At 43.6% G+C, this 21465-nt stretch overlaps 1 protein-coding gene across 1 annotated transcript in view; it reads right to left on the reverse strand.

Annotated features, from left to right (window-relative positions):
• The window catches only part of DOCK2 (dedicator of cytokinesis 2), a 658261-nt gene that overhangs the window by 575937 nt on the left and 60859 nt on the right, over positions 1–21465 (reverse strand). Inside the window, exons 6-9 of the mRNA XM_006864832.1 lie at positions 20447–20595; positions 13748–13883; positions 10856–11010; positions 4609–4690 (exon numbers count right to left, since the gene is read on the reverse strand). Coding sequence (XP_006864894.1) covers positions 4609–4690; positions 10856–11010; positions 13748–13883; positions 20447–20595 — 522 coding nt within the window. The remainder of the gene's footprint in view (positions 1–4608; positions 4691–10855; positions 11011–13747; positions 13884–20446; positions 20596–21465) is intronic.

Here is a 21465-nt window from a genome sequence, read left to right on the forward strand (position 1 = left end):
TTCCACTTACACTGCCCAGGTCAAATTGAAATGCTTCAGTGCTCTGGGACCCCAAACCAGCTGGGATCAGCTGGGAAAGGAACATCAGGCATGTTGTTGGTATCAGAACAGAGACCCCTACCCTCTCTAGGGAACAATTGCTACTACTCCTCATGCAGGAGATTCTCTGGGAAGAGGCCATCAGCTCACATCACAGCCTAAGTCAGGCAGAGCAAAGCTAGCCCCATCCCTTCTCTGTGGCTAGTATGTGTGGATGCAGGATGTGCAGAGTCTCTGGGGTCAAGGCACGCCAGGTGCTTGGGGTGCCCCCTAACCAGCTCTTAGCATACGTCTGCTTCCCCCTCTCCAAGACTCACTGCTGGACAGTCAGAGGGAAGAGAAGAGAGGGGTGGACTTTCTGGCTGAGAAAGTCCCCCTCCACTCATAACAGCCTTGCTTTGCCCTGTAGACATTTGAGTTTGGGACCCCAATTATCTTACATCCAGATGGTTGGCACAGTCTCTTCTCTGCCTGCCTGACTCCTTCTGCCAATCCACCCTGAAATCTGCTGCAAAACTCTTCAGAGGCCACATTCATTATTTCACCCCTCTCTCCTCCACCCCAACAACTTTAATAGCTGTTTTCTATCCTATTAGTGCTAATCTTCCCCGGCTGACGTGAAAGGTCCTCGACATAATATATTTCCAGCTGTCCTATCCAACCGATTCCCCACTATTCTCTGAATGAAAGAACTCTATTTTTGTCACAAAGATTTCTTTATTGCTTCACATATACAAAATGCTCACTTTCAACTCAGGATATTTCTTCTTAGCCAGCACTCCACCCCCAGCCCCCAGATACACACACATACACCTCTGCCTCAAATCTTATCTTTTATTCCAAATCCTTTCCAGCTGTAAAAGTTCAAATCCTGCTTCAGCTATAATGACTTCCTTCCCTGACTGCTTCTCTCCTCCCTTGAAGCTTGGTTATATTTTCGAAGTCTCCACACTCAGTAAACCATCATGTCATCGTTCTCTGGAAATATTTATCTGTGTGAATGAAAATACCAGCTATTTAAGAGTTGCCTCACCAGAGGTACTGTGTGACTTGAGAAACTTGGTATGGTATATAAGCCACAATCAAATGCTTAAGCATATAATTATCCTCTTGTGAGTGTGCAAATGGGCAGTTCTGGCTCAGAACTGTGCTTCAGTGTCAAAGGTCTCCCTGTCATTTCCACTCGGACCTTACAAAACTGGGTTATGTGGAAGAAACTCCCACAGAATGATGGAACTTAAAGCCAGTGCTCCTTTGTTTAGCAAGTCATTACCAACTGTCATTAAGTTAATTCTGACTCATGGTGGCCCCCAAAGTGTCAGAATAGAACCACGTTCGATAGGATTTGTGGTGGCTAATTTTTCGGAAGTAGATCACCAGATCTTTCTTCTGTAGCACTTCTGGGTGAATTTAAACCTCCAACCTTTCAGTTGGCACCGAGTCCATTAACCATTTGCACCTTCAGGGACTCTTAGTAATGTATTAGCTTCCACTTTTACTGTCACCCATCATGGAGCTCTGGTAGAGTCAGGCTGCTATCCTCAAGGTCAGCAGGTTGAAACTACCAGACGTGCCCAGGGGAGAAAGATGAGGCTTTCTGCTCCCACTGAGATTTACAGCCTTGGAAACCTTATGCAGGTTCACTATGAATCAGCACCAACTCCCTGGCACACCACCCCCACCACCCATGTCTCCCATATTTTACCCGCAACTCCCAAACTAGGCTAAGTCTTGCTCGTTTCCTCATTTGAGGATGAAACCGGGAAAGGGAACATTTGCAAAGCAGACAGAGTAAAAGTCAACAGTTGGCCTGGCCAACATGCCAAAGTCTGACTCCAAAGAAGAGACTAGAAAGAGCTGACATCTAGAGTTGAGAGAAATAAAGCCAGTTAGGCTCATGTCTGCCCAGTTTTAACTCATCCCTAACTTTATCATCACTTCAACGCCCCATTGATAGTCCAGTGTCATCACATGACCCTCTTTTAATGATCTACATTGCATGAGTTGCTTTGCCTTCTGACACTCCTCTTGTTTATTATTTGCACCTTGTGCCCACCACCACACTATGTGAACAGGGACCTTATCAGCTCATTCACTGCTCTAGCCCCAGCACCTAGCAGAAATCCTGCACCTAGTGGGTTTCCAGCAGATGGCTCCTGAATAAATTAAAGCACACTGAGTGGAGACGACCATCCTCATCCCCAAATGAAGACTCCAATCATTTCCACCCAGCCCCCGTCTGTCAGTTGTCATACAGTGGTGATTTGTGTGCTGTTATAATTCTAGAAGCAACTATACCACCAGCATGTCAGGTCCCAGCATGATCACCTTGGTGGAGAGGTTGCTACAGAGCTTCCAGACTAACAAACTAGAAAGACAGACCTGGCAATCTACTCCTGAAAACTGGACTATGAAAATCATCTGGCTCACAGTAGGACACTGTCTGAGTCACTTACCTTGAGCATGCCATCAGGGGGGATCAATTGTGAAAGAGGAAACCAATTTAGTGAAGTAGAGGGGCTGACAAGGGTGAAGGAGACCTTCATTGAGGTGGGCAGTAAAAACGCTATTGGTAACACAGGACTGGGAAACGTTTCGTTCTGTTGTACAGACAGGTTGCCATGAGTCAGAGATGAATCAACGGCAGCTATCTGTCCATCTGTCCATCTACCTTGATCATCTCAACAGAGGCAAGTCTCAGCCTACTGAGACAGTCAAGTAAGGTTCTCAGGTTCACTTGCTCCAGTACGCAGAGGCAGTGGGACAGACAGAATTCCATGAGGGCAGAATCACATTTTCATGGATATTGTGAGGCACAAATTTACTGATGCCTTTTCCCTCATGTTTACATCATGAACTGGTTTTCTGCAAAATGAACCATTGATTGATTCCCCATCCTTCTCCTTCTCATGAAACATCTGTCTCCTGGTTTAATCAGGAAGCCCCATGGGACTGTCCTATTTATCAAGAAAATAAATAGGATCCTCCTTCTAGCTATTAATGGATAAACAGAATTGAGGCACATTTATATATGCCAAGAAAACTTCGTCTAAGCAATTAGGACCTATGATCCTATCCCATGCCTCTGGCCCATTTTTCAGGAAATAACAAACAAAATAAATTAGCTCCCCTCCAATCTAATTGCGACATAACATAAGACATTGCACTTAATGGGCTGTAACTGGAAAATTATTGTAGAGCAAGGTAGGTTAATCTAGCATATCGGTCACCGCTGGATCAAACCCATCAGTTTGGTTAATGTCCAAATGCCTCTTTGGCTCCTCCTCTGCAATTTCCCTGGATGATGCAAGCAAGGCAGTGAAAAATCTCACAAATGGTCTCACCCCCAAAGGAGCTTGCAGGCAACACCAATATCCTTAAGTTTCTTGAGGGCACTCTTAACACCAGTTGAAACCAGTTGCTGCTGAGTCAATTCCAACTTACGACAACCACATGTGTCTCAGTAAAACTATGCTCCATAGTTTTCAGGGGCTATTTTTCTAAAGCAGATCACCTGGCTTTTCTTCCAAGGTGATTCTAGGTAGACTCAAACCTCTAACCTTTCAGTTAGTGGCCGAGCACATTGACCACGTGCACCATTCAGGGACTCCTCTTAACACACCTTCATGGAAATGAGACAAAGGGAGGTCTCTGTTGGCAATGGTAACTCATTCTCCTTCTTTCAAGTTTTTCTGTTATTCAGAGGCAAAAGGTCAGGTTCATCCTCCAAGTAACAATTGATTTCAATGTTTCCACACAGAAGTCTTGCCCTGAGAGCATTGGTATTTAGAAAGATGACCCCAAGGACCTGTAAGATCTTCAGTCATCTATGACTCAATTAGGTTCAAGAATATCCAATTTGTCAAGGCAGGAAATGTTCCAGGAAGATCTTACTTTTTTACTGATACATTTTTAAAAGCTTTTCAGAAAGGTCAGAACCAAAGAATGGGACTCAAGTTAACCATGAATTAGGCAAAAAATCAAAATAGCTGCTATACTGTAGCCTAGGCATCATCACTCAAAAGGGGTTGTTGTTAAGTGCCGTTGAATTGATTCTGACTCATAGTGACCCTGTATGGGGTTTCCGAGGAGCAGCTGGTAGGTTTGAACTGCTGACCTTTTGGTTCACAGTCCAATGCTGATCCTACAGTGCCACACTGGAAGTTTATATAGTGTTCTGTATGTGTTCTCTGTTTACACATGAGTGTGTCAGAGAGAAACCAATGTGGGAGGAAGGAAGAGAGAAAGACAAAGAAGAAGGAGAGGATACAATGGTTTCGGTAAGAAAAACCCAGTTGCCATCAAGTTGCTTCTGACTCATGGAAACTGTGTGAGTAGAACTGTGCTACCAAGTGTTTTCAGTGACTGAATTTTCACAAGTAGATTGTCAGAATGGACTTGAACTTTCAGTCTTTCAGTTAGCAGCCAAGCATACTAACTGTCTGCACCACACAGGAACGCCTTTCTCTGTTTCTCTGCCACACTCCATCCTGACCAACCAACCAGCTTCATTTCTAAGTTCACATCCTCTTTGAACACAAAACATGGCAACAAGAAGAGTGTACTCACCGTGAAGACCACCTTCAGATTATTCAGCATCTCGATCTCCTTCGGGAAGCCCCTGCTACCCCATCGCACCAAGTAGTTCTCACTGTGAGAGGAACAGCAGCACGTTACACACAGGGACTCAACATTCATTCAGGAACTATTCACCAAGCATCTACTGTATGCCCAACACCACACTGGCTGCTAGGGATACAGTCTAGAAATCAGAGTTTTGTTAGGGAGACAGGCATTAGACAAGTAACCACATTGTACCAGGGACATAGGCTGTCTAACATATGTGTATGCACAACCTCTCTCCTCCCATCTGCTAACTCCAACACAGCTGCTAAATATTCTTGAGGATCAGCAGCATTCTCTGTAGAGGTTATTGAGAGAGCATCAGAACCAGGGGAGAGGGGCACTGTAGTACATTTTTCTAGACAAGGAAAATGTACGCATCTTACATCTTTCACATGTCCTTAAGAGACTGAGTGAAGATTTAGGTTATTTTAAATTAACCTTGGGATGTAAAAGTTTCTTTCCTTGAATAGGACATCATGCTGTGATGTGCCTTAGAGAGCCTCAGTCATTAGCTGTGATACACTTATGTGCAACTGTGACAAGGGTTGTAAAGGAAAGGTTCCGAACGTGGTGAGAGTGTACAACAGAAAGGCCTGGTCTAGTCTGAATGAGGAAGTCTTTGCTGAGGACATGACATGTGGATGAGATAAACCAGGAAAAGACAGTAGGAAAGGGAAATCTTTCCAGCAAATCAAACATACATGCAAAGGCTCTGAGGCAGGAAGGGGTTTGATGCATCTAAGAAACTGATAGAAGAAGAAAAGTGGTAGGAGACAAATTAGAAGATGAAGCCAGATCATATAAATCTTGTTAGATTTTAAACTTGATTCTAAGACTAGAAACTCATTGAAGGACTGTATGTGGGACAATCACATGATTCCTACAAATGATCATTTACTACCTCGTACCTTCTAGCAGGAACTCTGGTAGTGTAATGGTTACAAGTTGAGCTGCGAACCTCAAGGTCAGCAGTTCGAAACTATCAGCTGTTCTGCGGGATAAAGATGAGGCTTTCTGCTCCTGTAAAGATTTACAGCCTCGGAAAACCTATACAGGGTCTCTATGAGTCAGAACCAACTCCATGGCACTTAACAACAATCTTCTAGCAGCCATGTGCCACCCTATGTAGTTCTATTAGTCAATCCAGCCACGCCCAGAAGACTGAGAAGTTGAGCATTTACTTAGCTGAGTTATTAGGTACTCCACATCATCCAGAAGCATACAGCCCACCACCCAGGACCACCGAGTCAACACATAGCCACCCTGTGCAGAGTTTCCAAGACTGTAAATCTTTATGGGAATAGAAACCCCTCATGGTTTCAACTGCCAACTTTAGTGTTAGCGATCCAGTCCTTATCCTACAGAACCACCAGGGTTCTTTCCAGGTGCATATGTTATTGTTGCAAAGTGTCATCAAGTCGGTTCTAATTCATAGTGACCCTGTCTAGTGTTTCCAAGGAGCAGCTGGTGAGTTTGAACAGCTAACCTTGTGGTTCGCAGTCCAATGCTGATCCTACAGTGTCACATAGTGCTAAATAAATGTCCATATTCTTGAATTAGGAAAAAAAGAAACACACAGCAAAATAAAGCTTCAAAGCCATATTAGCCCAAGAAGGCATGGTAACAGAATTCAACAGAGTGAAGGGGAATTGCCTTTCTCGGGCTTTGCTCTCCCTGATGTCTTGTTCTTTTCTCTGCACTCACACCTAGAAGATTAACGAGAGAAGTCTGAAGAAAGTTCAGGGGGAAATGGAACCGATAAGGAAAATGAACACAGCCCTGGATTAACTGAAGCTTAAAACTCAATCAAGTCTTTTCTTTTTTAATCTTTTTTTTAACCTAATAAGATCTAAACATTACAACAAACTAGCCAGGAAGACTCCAACCCCCTGAGAAAAATTCGTTTTTCAAAATCATTTCCTCTTGGTTACTGCTATATTGTAGTGCTATATATATATATATATATATATATGCAGGAGCTCTGGTAGCGTAGTGGTTACGAATTGGGCTGCGAGCCGCAAGGTCAGTAGTTTGAAACTACCAGCCGCTCCGCGGGAGAAAGATGAGGCGTTCTGCTCCCGTAAAGATTTACAGCCTCGGAAACCCTGTACAGGGTCGCTATGGGTCGGAACCGACTCGACGGCACTAAACAACAACAACAACATATATATATACACACACATATATAGTGAAATGTATGTCTGGGTGTTTTCCAGAACTTTCCATCATATGTAGCATAACTCGGAGTGACCCAACATATCAGGTTGAATGCAGCAATTTTCTCCTATATGAAACACAATCATAAACAAGGAGCACAATCTAGAGGACCAAGCGGGCCCCAGCCATCCTTGAGCACCTGAAGGCCCACATGGCAACAACATAGGAGAGAGGCTTCTTCAAATGACACCCTCCTCAGGAGAACGAGGGTTACACCAATGCCTCCTCCTGTTCTTCGGACACTGCTTTGCCATTGGTCTGCTACTTTTAATTTTCCAATAAACATTTACTTAACTTTCCCAGTCCAGATCTCTTCAATGAACCACTAAGGATCTGAACATGACTTATCCCAATACTGAAAGGACCGTCCCAATCAAATTCTCTCCTACCCATATCTGGGGCCATATGGAGAATGTCTTAACTTGCTTGCCATTCACTGTCTCTCAACTGTGACTAGGGCAGATACGTCTGAAGATTTCTTCGTGAAAGAGCAATAGTCCAAAGTCAGACTGGTAAAGGGAATATTCCCCAATCGCTCTGCTGCTCTTCTCTTATTCGTGTTCTCTCCTTCCTTTTGGTTTCCACCCTTCAATGCCTCCTCCTCCTTCAAGGCTGCTCTGTGTCTGGTTTTCTCGGAGCCATCACTCAGGCATGCCCCATCAAGCACGTCATCTGTTGTGGCACTTCAGGGAACGACATCTGCTGTCTTGCTGATCCACTGCCTTCCTGTGCAAAGCTGGGGCCAGTCCATCTTTTGCTCAGATGGGCCAGAAGATCAGACACCCCTGTCTAATTCAGCCAGAAGCCACTCTTGTGTTTCTCAAGAGGCAGGGAAGGTCCTGTAGATGTTTTTGGAGTCTTTTTTCACAGGTGCCTTGGGAGCAGCTGACAAGGAACAGCGAGGGGGTCTATGACATGCAATCATTTCAAGATGGGTTCAATCTCAGGGACCAGGACCACTTGCTGTGTCTACCAAGACCCAGACAGAGAGGCTGAAGTTTTAATACTGGGGATTTAGGTTAGTCATAAAGAGTACCTTACCTTTCCACCTTACTAGTCACCTTACTAGTTCCTAGGCAGAACCACTTGGGATATTAGATTTGAATCCTTGCTTGACATCAACTAAAGTAAGGAAATAGTTTGCCTTTGGAGTCAGATGGACTGGTATAAATCTCAGCTTTGTCATTTCACAAATAAGTGTGACTTTGGGCCAGTCACTTTCCTCTCCCAAATGAAATGGCATAATGAGGATTGAATGATATGATATACCAATTTCAGTACAATCTTAGTAGGTGAAAAGCCCCTCCACATTTCATAAATGTCTCAAGGAAAAATAATTTACTAAAGGACCACTATTTACTAGGGCTGCACATTAACTCATTAGATCATCAAAGCAACTGTGCCAAGAATACATCATTGTCTTCATTTTCTCATAGAAGCAGAAGGACTGGGCTCCATTTTAATGGGTCAACCAGTGACCTCCCATATTGGACCACATGTTGGTCTAAAACCCCACTGGAGATACAGGCAATGGGTACCTGGGAGGAAGGAAGGTGTGAGCCACAAGTCCTAGGGGACTGGGAATGATGGGCAGAACACCAAATTCTTTTTCCTAGAGGTTCCCTTTATGGAACAAAACCACCAAGACGTTCCCTCACTTCCTCCATTCCCAAGATAAATGAATAGAAGTCAGGAGTACTAAAGACCTGTGTCACTCGGAACATAGTTACCGTGTGCCAGTCCCTGAGATGAGTGTTTCATAGGCTTTTCTCTTATTTGTTGTAAAAATATGGCACCAACCATTCCTCCCATAGTGGTCTCTCCTCAGCTAGTTTCCATTGCAATGGCCACACAGAACTCAGGCAGTTACAATACAGGATCAGAAAACGCACAGGGCACAGTTCTCCCAGTCAGGACAGCCGCTCCTCAGCCGTGTCCACAGGCAGGACTCTGTCTGTCGACGCAATGCTATTAAGTTCTTTTAGGGCTGCTGATAAATGCCCACAGGACCCACCACTCCCTATAACCCTCAGCCTGAAGACTCTGAGCTCTAGCCTGTGGTCAGCAAACCTAGCTCCTCCAATTAAGAGCCTTGAGTCACCCTACTCTACAAGCAAGCCTCCTGCCCAAAGTCATTCAACTTTACTTGTTCCATGGGCTGGGAAACGCTGTCTTGTGCTCTGGTTGCTGGTTCTGCTGCTACTGTTCCTCTGCCACTCCTCCAGCGTCATACCTTTCCATACCTGGGTCAAGGAGGTTCAATGCCCAGGGATCTCTGGAACCAAAAGGACATGTGGCGCTCTAACGCTTCTTCAGTGGTAGCTAACTCTCTACTTCCTGCTGCTGAGATGGCTCATTTTATACCCATACTAGAGTTTCAGCTTTTTACAATTACAATCAACTCTGCTAACATTCACAGCTGAATTAAATCATCTGCCCAGTATCTTCTCCCACGTTCTCTGACTCAAACCCATCAGGAAAAGAAAAATTTGGTGGGAATTACAAAGACTAAAGCTAGAGAAGACATATTAAACAAGTCACTATGATACAGGCCACCAACCCTGGCTCTTCTGGCCATGAGCCCTTTCATACTTGAAGGATTTACTTCCCCTATTTCCAGTTATTTTCATTGTAAGCACAACTGTGAATACTTGTAAGCCAGCCACTACAAGCCGTTATCTCCCCTCCATTTTAGACATTCAGCTTCTAAATTGCCCATCCATATCAATCCATTACTCTCCAGAGACAAGCATGTCCCTTGATCTGCCAAATCTTCCATTCCAGTTGGAACTTTGAACAACTATATCGATAAGCAAAGTCCAGTCCATCAAATTGTAGCAATTTACACCTCCTCACACTATCAAACATCTTTCTTTTCATCTGGTTGGGTTCTGGTCAACTCAACCCTAGCCATCCTTGCTAGGTCAAATTGGTACAAGGCTGCAAGCTTGGGAGTCCACACACACTTCCCTGCACTTCAGACCAGCTGGCCCTTTCACTCACTCACCCGCTCTCTCAACCCTAGCCCCACCCTCTAATGGACTAGGTTGGTGCCCATAGGCTCAGGAGTACACACAACTCCCTAACTTCAGACCAGCTAACACTTCTTCATCTATCTCAACCCGTCTCTTCATTGATGCATTGTTGTTAAGTGCTGTAGAGTCAGTTCTGACCCATAGCAACCCACAGTATAGGGTTTCTGAGGAGCAGCGTTGAGCTTGAACTGCCAGCCTTGTGGTTCAAACTGACTTTGTAATCCAGCATATTCACCCACAGTGCCACACTAAGACTCCAATTGCTGCATTAATCTAAAAGAAATGTCCCATGATGTTGGTACTCACATCTTGTAAATGGAAACCTGAGACCTAAGAGAGATTAACAACTTGACCAAAGTTAACAGAGGGCAGTTGGTGGTGGAGAGAGGATGCGAACCTAGGCAGACTGCAGACAACCCACTTTTAGCCTTGCTGCTGCCCTGGCAGATCTGCAGTTTTCAGTATTCATTTCTCAACTCGCTCCCTTTAAGTCAGTATTTTTACTCTATCCCAAAGGAGTCCTGGTGTGGCGCTGTGGGTTAATGCACCAGACTGCAAAGTCATTTGAACTGAAAGGTCAGCAGTTCAAGCTCATCAGCTGCTCAATAAACCCTACACAGGGTCGCTATGGGTCAGAACCGACTCGACGGCAGTTAACAACAACAAAAGCAACTTGTGTGAATCTTTCTATTTCTGACAGTCTTTCTATTTCCCTCTAACCATTTCCCCACTGTGGGGAAAATGTGGAGGCAATTGCTCTTTCCTTCTGACTCTCATGCCCTCCATAGAAACGACTGCTGCAGACTAATTTAGACCTGGTTTCTCTCTGGGTGGGAATTTCTCAGCAACAAATAGCGATAAAAAGAAAAGATGCTCTGTGCTCTACAGACACTAGATTGTCCCCGACAGAGAGACCCAGAAACTCTGAACACACCTACCTTATGACCATCTGCTTGTTGGGATCATAGAGTGACATGAAGAGCTCAGCATCTTCCCCAATTCTGCAGACGAAGTTCCTCACAAAGACATAGAGGCTGTGGGTGGGGGAGGAGGAGATGCGAGAACACAGTCCATAATCTGGCTGGTCTCTTGACTGAAAGGTGGAAGGAGGAAAATGAAGACCGTTAGCACAATATCACTTAGGACAACAGGGAGAGAGTATAAGATATTAGCGGTCACTTGAGATTTCAAACCTAGAGATTTGGGCATCATATCCAGCGGTACCACCAAAAAGGGTCTGTAGTCTGAGCTAAGTCACCTTGGCTGTCTTAGCCTGATTTTCTCATCTGGGAAAATATTGCCACTGACCTAGCTTTCCTCAAAAAGTTGCTGTCAAAAAAGCACAAAGTATAAAAGGAAAAGAAGAAGAATACAATGGACTTCATCCAAACTAAAAAGTCGGCTCTTTAAAAGACACAATTAAGACAATGAAAGGCATGCCGCAGAATGGGAGTTTTGTATTTGCAAATATGTATTTGGGAGATATGTATTTGCAGATATGTATTTCCAAAATACATATCTGATAAAACATTTGTATCCAGAATCTGCAAAGAAACCTTACAACTTAAAAATAAGAAAAATAATACAATGAAATATGGGCAAAATATTTGGATAGACACTCCACAAAATAAGGCACAAACTGCCAGTGAGTACAGCATGTGAAAAGATGCTCAACCTCACCATTCATCAGGGAAATGCAAATTTAAACCATAATGAAATACCACCACAAACCAACTAGATTGACTACAATTAACAAAATTGACAATGCCAAGTGTTGGCAAGAACACAGAGCAATTGGAATACTCATACATTGCTAGTCGGAATGCAAAATAGCATAGCCACTTGGGAAACCTCAAAAGTTAAACATGATCTTATCATATGACCCAGCAATCCCACTGCTAGGTATTACCCCCACCCCCCGAAGAGAAAACATTTCCACACAAGACTTTCTATGCAAATGTTCATAGAAGGATCGTTTACAAAAGTCCCAAATTAAAAACAACTCAAATGTCCAGCTGTACTAGGGAATACCAATTCAGCAATAAAAAAAGGAGCAAATTATTGATATACACAATAATGAAAACTCAAAACTTCATGCTGCATAAGAAATGTCCAGCACACACAAAAAAACTAATTTTGTATGATTCCATTTTTAAGAAGTTCTAAAAATGGCAAACATATACTGACAGAAAGCAAATCAGGACTTTCTTGGGCTGAGGATCAAAAAAGGGGTTCGAATGTAAAGGACATACAGAAAATTTTAGACTGATAGAACTATTCTAAATCTTGCATGTGATGAACTTCACCAAACATATATTGGAGTCCTGGTGTGACGCTGTGGGCTAATGCGCCAGAGACTGCAAAGCCGTTTGAACTGCAACGTCAGTGGCTCAAGCTCACCAGATGCTCCTTGGAAACCCCATACAGGGTCGCTATGGGTCAGAATGGATTCCACGGCACTTAACAACATATATTGCTGACATTCATTAAACTGTAGTCTCAAAACAGTGAACTTTATTGCTAAATAAAGTTAAAGATAAAGCTGCTATCAAATAGTATTATTAGGTGGTGCTGTGTTGAATATGACTCCTAGTGGCCCTATAGGCACTACACAACAAAACACTGCCTGCGTGGTCCTGTGCCATCCTCACAACTGTTATATTTGAGTCCATTGAGCAATTAAATACTACAGAGCAGCTAATGTGACATTGGGAGTCCCTGAGTGGGGCAAATGGTTAATTCACTTGGCTGGTAACTGAAAGCTTGGGATTTCAAGTCCACCCAGAGGTGTCCTGAAAGAAAATTCAGTCATTGAAAACCCTGTGAAGCACAGTTCTACTTTGCCACACATCAGGTCACCATAAGTGGGAACTGACTTAAAGGGAATTGGTTTTTCACTAGCTAAATGGGACTTTAAAAAATATAAAGCAGGTTACATTAACCTGTTCTTAGAATTCTTTTGTGGCTTTTCCCACCATACTTGAAATAACATCTTAACTCTTTTCCAGGATCCTTCAAGTCCTAGATATCGACTCCTACTCCCTCGCCAAAACACTGTCTGCACTCCCCACTGATAACTGCATTCGTCCGCAGTTCTATTCCTTGAGCATTCAGAACTCAGTCTTACCTTCTGCCTAGAACACCTTCTCCCCAGATCTTTCTACGTCTGCCACCTTCAAATTATCCAGGTGTTAGCTCAGATGTCACACCTGAGCGACCTTTCTCAACTGTGCCTTTTCAAACCAAACCAAACTAGTTTCCAATGAGTTGATTCCAACTTAAGGCAACCCCAAATGAGTCAGAGTAGAACTGTACTCCATATGGTTTTCAATACCTAATTTTGAAAAGAAGTCATTTTTCAGAACTGGATTGCCAGGCCATTCTTCCATGGTACCTCTGAGTGGACTTGAACCTCTAACCTTTCACATAGTAGCCAAGACCTTAACAATTTGCACCACCCATGGGCATCATACCTTTTAAATGAGCTCAGTAAGTCATTCTGATACACATCACCTAGTTTACTGCCTTTGGAGAATTTATTGCCATCTGGAATTAATTTGCTCATTTATTTATTTACTTTTTTAACTGTCTTGTTTCTCTTCACTCTAGAATGAATATCAAAGCTCCTTGAGAACTGGGATGAATGTTGAATGAATTACAGATCTAAGTGGAAAAACACAATAAAATGAATGTGGTTACCAAGCATCTCAGGTTAGAGGACAGATGGCCCTGTGAATAATATAAAGTCTGGTTAATTAGCCTATTATTTTAAGTTAATGGTGTGCTAAATGCATGCCTCACATGGCCAAACCCTATTTAACAAAGCTCACCAGTTCTTCTTTGATACGCTCTGTGATTTTATCAGTTGCTTCCTCGTGTGCATGGAACAAGCTGATGACACTGGTGTTATCAGGATCCAAGATATTTCCATCTTCGTCTCTGACAATCAGATCCAGCTCAAGGATTCTGAAAAGCAAACACTGGTGTGAAGATAAACTCTGACACTGAAGTCTTCAGGACTTGGTGGCAAGTGTTTACCAGAAAGTTCAACTAATCTCTGAGGATCATGCCCGCCCACAGAAAGTTCTACACACACCATACTCAGCCAGGGAAATGTACAAGGCTTTCATGCAGCCTGCTTTGGAAGGTTCTGTGACCTTGCTGAAATGTTGTAAATGTATATTTCCTTAGTACTGGCCCTAGAGAAAGAAATATCCCCCACATAAACAATAATGTATGTTGCAGTATTGTTTGCATCAACACAGTGTTGAAAATAACACAAAATGTCTATCAAAAGGGAATGGCTATATAATCTTTGATCTGTAACAGAATACTATGAAGCAGAATTTTTAAAATGTCTTTTTGATAAATGTTGTGACATATGTCAGTGAAAAAATCAAGTATAGAAAGATACAGACAGCATATAAAAAACAAAAAAAGCAAGCCAGGTAAGTAAGCTATTTGCTGTGCAGTAATCAAGCATTTGGTTGCTACCTGAAAGGTCAGCAGTTTGAATCCTCCTCAGGAAAAAGATGTGTCAGTCTCTTCATAAAGACAACAGTTTTGGAAACCCTATGGGGCAATTCTACTCTCCTATCTGGACTCCTCAGAATCCTGGTGTGGCACTGCACTAGACTGCAAAGATGGTTTGAACTGTAAGGTTGTCTGTTCAAGTTCACCAGTCGCTCTTTGGAAACCCTATACAGGGTCACTATGGGTCGGAACTGACTCAACAGCACTTAACAACAACAACAACAACCTGGAATCCTCATGTCACACTGGAATACTAACCATAACCAAGCTTGCAGTCCAGAGCATTAACCCACAAAGCCACCGGTTCAAGCTCACCAGCTACTCCTCGGAAACCCTATTCAGGGTCACTATAAGTAGGAATCAACTCAACGGAACTTAACAACAACAACTAACCATACGGTTGGCAGCTCAAACCCACCAGCCGCTCCTTGGAAACCATATACAAGGTCACTATGAGACAGAACCAACTCAACGGCACTTAAGAACAATATAGGGCCTCTAAGAGTCCTGGTGTAGCATTACAAGAGAAGCATTGTACTGCTAACCGTAAGGTCAGTGGCTCAAACCCACAAGCAATTCCTTGGAATGCTATACAGGGTTTCTATAAGTCAGAACTGACTCAACAGCACTTAACAACTATGAGTCGGAATCAACTATACAGCATGGGTTTGGTTTACACAAGTGACAGTGAACAGATGAACATCTAGAAGGAAAAGTTCCAAACTGATAATACTATTTACTTGTAGGGAGAGAGAGGTCAGGTCTGGGAGGGATGGATGATCAAAGAAAATGTGAGCCTCATTTCAATGTGTTTAATGGTTTCCTTTAAAAAAAAAAAAAGCACATAAAAATGCATCTATATTATTTATTTAATAAAAATTGGAAAATTACTATTGGGGGAAATAAATCCCCTCAGGTATATTGATTGGTACTCACAGCTCGATCTTAAACTGCTTGACTTTTCAGACTATAAGGTTTTCCCTGTCTTGTATTGATTCGTTGCAACTCTGTCATCCCAAATGGCATCAATGATACTAATAGCAGCAATCACACACGTGGCACTTACAATAAACTCACATACCTAATCGTCAAGTCGATTCCGACTCATACGCTAAATTAAAGCATTTAATCCACATAACTACGCGAGGAGGGAGGTATGGTTATTAAACTGTACATTTTACAGATGAAGAAAAGACCAAGGAGACAGGAACTAAGTGATTTACTCAAGATTACTAGTAAGAAGGTAGCTGAGTTTGTGCTCTTAGGCTGTGTGGTTGTAACTGCCATCAACTTGGCTACAATTCATAGCAACCCCATGCACGAAAGAATAAACCATTGCTTGATTTTGCATCATCTTCATCAACATTGATTGCTTGTTGCAACCACTATGTATTTTGAGTGCCTTCCAACTTAGAGGACTTATCTTCCAGTACTATCTCAAGCAATATTCTGTATAATCAATGAGTTTTCCTTTACAGTTTTCAGAAGTAGAACACCAGACATTTCTTCCTAGTCTCTCTTAGTCTGTAAACTCTGCTGAACCTTGTCTTCCCCCAGTGAACCTGCTGGTATTTGAAATACTGGTGCTTCCAGAATTGTAGCAGAACACAACCCACCACAGAATGACAAACTGACAGATGGGTAGAGCTTAGGGGAAGAATATGAATTCAGAGGCCTTAACTTGAATTTACTTTTACAATGGATGGAGGATCTCAGCTGTCTATACCAAGATGGGAGTAGGAGGGGGCTGATGAAGATTTTAAGGAGGCCAATAGTGGTCCTGCTTGGGCATCCCACCAAGCACCAGATTTTGGAAGGCTAGCAAGGACAAATGAAGGAGACAGTTTTAAACTCTTATTTGAAAATCAATTTGAGAGGCATAGCTCTTCAACTTATCCAAATGCAAATGGCAAGGAGCCAAGGTTCGTCTGTATGTCCGAATTGATTAGGAAATTAACTCCCAACTAGATATGACTCATAGTGTTGAACAGCCATGCTGGCTAAATGGAGACTCTAACGGGAAAAACGCATTCAACTAATGCTGTCAGAGGCTTCCATGACCTCAGAAAAGATGGACCATAGCTGATACATAATTTCAAATTGTATTACACTGGATTTGGTTCTAAAATGTATGAATACAACACTCTACCAGGTTCAGCTTTCTTGGGATTTGGAGGAGTCATTTGAAGATTCCTCCTTCTTCGAGGTCACCATGATTGAGAATTGACTCGACGAACACAACAGTACTAACAGATTCCAAGCAGTATCACCACTTTCTAGACGCCCTCCTGACTTCAGGCCTGCCCTCATCCCCAGCCTCTTCTCACACCCTCTCATGAAACTTGTGACTTCATATTGCAAGTGCCTGTGTACTTCTCTGTCACCTCTACTAGTCCACAGAGTCCTGGGGGGTGGGGGGCAGAAGAGTAAAGGAATGCAGTGGTTAAGCACCGAACTCTGGAACCAAACTTCTTGTTGTTAGGTGCAGTCAAGCTGATACTGATTCACAGTGCACAACAGAACAAAACACTGCCCTGTCCTGCACCAACCTCACAATCCCTGCCACGTTTGAGCCCACTGCTGCTGCCACTGTGCTAATCCATCTTGTTGGGGGTCTTCCTCCTTTTCACTGACCCTCCACTTTACCAAACATGATATCCTTCCCCAGGGACTGGTCCCTCTGGATACTATGTCTGAAGTATGAGAGAATTTTACCTGGTTCAAATTCCAGCTCAGCCTAATCACTTTGTGGGACTCAGTTTACTCACCTGAAAAAGTATACCTTTCTCATAGAGTTTTTGTGAAACATGAGTTAACATATGGAAAGGGTTTAAAAGAACGCCTAGTATATTTTTGTCATTAGCTGCCATCAAGTAGTTTCTGACTCATAGTGACCTCATGTGTTACAGACTAGGATTGTTCTATAGGGTCTTCTTGGCTGTAACTTTTACAGAAGCAGATTACCAGGTCTTTTCTTCCATGGAGCAGCTGGATGAGTTTGAACCATAACCTTCGAGTTCCCAAACAATTGCAAATCACTTGCAATAAGCACTTAGGAAGTGATTGTCAATTACCATTGCTTGCACTTTATTAGTGTTATTATTATTAAGTGTAGAGGCTACATTTTGTAAAAATTTGTATCCTCAGAATCTATTGGGTGCTGGTGTGGTACTGTAGGATGAGCACTCGACTGCAATGTAGGTTTGAACCACAAGGTCACTGGTTCAAACTCACCAGCTAATCCTTGGAAACCCTATAAGGGGTCTCTTATGAGTCAGAAGCAACTTGACAGCACTTCACAACAACAACTGGGTGCTGAACAAAAACGTGCTGCCTGAATGAAAGAAGAGAGTGAATGAGAGAATCAACAGTGTTCCTGATGGGTCTTCACAACTTGCGTCTGCTCCTGACACTATGCCCAGGGCATGTGCCCATCCCATATCAAGAGCTGTGAGTCCCCAGGACACCAGCCAGTGCTAACATGTCCACACTCTCTCACTTCCAGCTGAGATGGTCACAAAGGCCAGGCAGACAGACCTCTGTCTCTGAGGCAAGTGTCTCTGTCTTCCTCAAAGGAAATGGACTTTAAGGGAAAGCTCAGGATTGGGTGAGGGGTAATGCTGTAGAGATGGGTCTGACTTAGTGAGGACCCTCCAGCTTCTCTATCTCTGCTGACCACCATCTGTACCCCTATTCTCTCATCAGTCCCTGAGCTGGAGACAGCCCCTGTCCCAGGCACAGGCACACAAAGATGGCTTAAACATAGTCACTTTCCTAGAGGACCCACCAGCACAGTGGGGAGACAGCTAAGAAAGGGGACGTTCAGAGTGCTAAGGGTCTGCAAGACACCTAACTCCACAGGACAGGGAGGATGGGGGAATCAGGGAAGACTTCCTGAGTGGTAACCGTCTCTTCCAACTTTGGTCCTCCTTCTCAGAAGCCCCCATGAGGAAATAGCATCTGCAGGTCACAGACGCCATTACCATAAAGCAGTAAAATGGCCTAAATTTCCTCCCTCTCAGTTATGACTTCGTTAAATTAAAGGCCACTGCACCAGCAGCAGTGGCAGCTGCAAAGCAAATCCAGTCCTGTAGCTTTGGGAGAACGTGCTTCATAAGCAGATTTGCACACACTTGCCAGCTGCCAACAGGGGAGCCAGCAGAGGGACTGTGCTCCTGGGATGGGAAGCAGCTGGATCCATGGACTTTCCCCTTGGGGTCCCCCCTCTAATGCATATGGCAAAGACAAGAAAGCCTGGGGGTTGGGAAATGTTCCTTTTATTCCCACTGAATGGGCACTTTCTACTCTTCACCTGACCACCCCAGCCCTACATTCTATCCTTCTGACCCACTTTGCAGTCTCCTAAACATGCCAATAAGGAGCTCTGGTGGCGCAGTGGTTACGAATCAGGCTGCTAACCTCAAGGTCGGCAATTCAAAACTACCAGCTGTTCCGTGGGAGAAAGATGAGGCTTTCTGCTCCCATAAAGATTTGCAGGCTCAAAAACCCTGTGCAGGGTCACTATGAGTCAGAACCGACTCCACGGTACTAAACAACAACGACAAGCATGCCAACGGCCTCAAAAATAACAGCTGTGAGGATGGCAGAGGAACCAGGTAGTGTCTTGTTCTGTTGTGCATAGGATCACTATGAGTCAGACCCAACTCAGCAGCACCTAACAACAACAAATATGCCATGATCACTCCTGAATCTCTGCTCCCCAATTCATTAGTGAACTGGGCACCTTATTAGTCTTCAGAATTCAGCTCAGGGGCCACCTCCTCCAGGAACCCTTCCTTGACCTCTTTTCCCAAGTCAGAATGAAGAGCACTCTTCCAGCCTGTGCCATGCCATCAACAGTTAGCATGTATCTTGCCACTAACTGGATTGTGGTTCCTTAGTGGGCAGGGACAGAACCTACCGGGGAATCAGGGTCAAACTATATTTGTGGCTAAGATGAATGAACAAATGACAAATGAAGAGGATGCTTGGAGGGCATGCCAATAACCAAGAGAGAGGGTGGGTCCTTCCAGCTCTCTAACTCTGCAATGGAGGAAGCACAGCGCTGAGACTCATGGACTCTAGAACCAAATTGTCTAGGTCTGCATTGTGGTTCTCTGGACTTCTGGTGTGACGCTATAGGATAAGGTCACAAGGTCAGTGGTTCAAACCCATCAGCTGCTCTTCAGAAACTCTATATAGGGCCACTTTGAGTCAGAACAGACTTGACAGCAGTTAATAACAACAACAACAAAGTTGTGGTTGTGCCATGTTCTAGCTATGAGGCCCTGGACAAGTTACTTAACTTCTTTTAATCCTGTTTCTTCCACTGAAAACAAAATGTGGATAATAAAACTACATGCCCCCATAGAGATGCTATAAGAGTTAAATGAGACAAAGCACAAATCATGGTGCACGGTAATCTTTGATTAAGTGTTAGGGATAATATTATTGTCATAACTATTATTACCAGTGAGTTATCCTGTCTTGAGAAGAAAAAAAAATTGGATTTTTCTCTTTAAACTTGATAGTATTCAAGTCCAACTAGTTCTGCTTCCAAGCATCAGAAACTGTGTATATGAGTTAGCTCATAGCGTGTATCTTGGATAATTTAGGATGGGGGAAGGACATTAAGTCTCACACTGGGCCAAAAGGAAGAGCTTTGTAAATGCAGAAATAAAATGACTAGTAAGCTGAAAAGGAACCAGCATGACACTGCTCCCTAGCCCCTTGGAAGTAGGTTAAATGAGTGTCCTAAATCTCCCAGCCCAATGATAACCACTGCATTTAGCAAGTCCTCTCTCCATTTGCATGTCTGTGGATCCCTAGGGGGTGATAACCAAGTTACACAAGCAAGGCTGATGGTTAACAGTCTTCTCCTAAATAGAAAGTGGTAAACTCTCATCTAAAAATGAAACCAAGCTTCTCCTCGGGAGAGAGAAGAGGAAAAGGGGAGCTGGTGGAGGAGCAGCCTTTTCAGAGGAAGAGGAGGTTACTTGTTGCCATAGTCGATCTTGGAAGTGACTTTCTGCTTCAGCTCCTTCAGTTCGTCCTTGGGCAGTGTTCCTGAGAGGAGCTGGGACCGCCATTCCATCAGGTCGTACATCATGGACTGTACCTGGAGGAACTGCTCCTTTTTGCTGGCCTGGAAGACAGAAAACCATCCAGAATTACCTGTGCTGAAGGTGTCTGGAAAACTTGGCCAATTGTACCTGAGTCCAGTGAGCACGTTCAGGGGCTGTTGCTTGAATCCTCTCTCCCACCCCCTGCCTAGCTTTGAAGGGGTTGGGTGGTGGTCTTAGTGGTTAATATAGTCCCTCCCCATAGAGATGCAAGAGTAATAGTCCCAGTCACTTCTTGATGAAGGAAACGTGGTTTGAACTTGTTGGGTAGGAATGCCATGGACACCTGTTGTAATATAGTCTCCTTTAAGCCTGGCAACCAAAGCCACTTCTCTCATAATCCCTAACCAGTTGCCATCAAGTGGATTCCAACTCATGGCTCCCCTTGGGTTTCAGAGTAGAACTGTGCTCTGTAGGGTTTTCAATGCCTGATTGATTGATTGATTGATTGATTGATTGATTGATTGATTGATTTTGGAAGTAGATGACAGGCCTTTCTTCTGAGGTACCTCTAGGTACAAGATTTGAACATCCACCCCTCTGGGTTGCAATCAAGCATGTTAAGCATTGGCACCACTCAGGAATTCCTCCCTCATGAGAAATGCCTGCTTTCTATGGCAGGATTCCTCAGGGTAGGGCTTCTGGTGGTACAAAGATACAACGTTCAATAACACTAATCTATATATTCCCATTCTCCTTCCATGTTTCCGTGAAAGTTTCATGTTAGCCTATCTTTAAACATTCTCCCTCACTTGTTAATCCCCCTTTTTAACAAAGAGAGAAAGAGTGCCTGGGGCTCAGTGCTTTTGACAGGTATAGTCCAAGCACTTAATAGCGCTGTCTTATTTTCATTTATTTCTCTGAATAACATTCTTCCACTTTTGCCAAGTGAC

This window comes from Chrysochloris asiatica, unplaced genomic scaffold (assembly GCF_000296735.1).
Source record: "Chrysochloris asiatica unplaced genomic scaffold, ChrAsi1.0 scaffold00071, whole genome shotgun sequence".
In the NCBI taxonomy this organism is placed as follows: Eukaryota; Metazoa; Chordata; class Mammalia; order Afrosoricida; family Chrysochloridae; genus Chrysochloris; species Chrysochloris asiatica.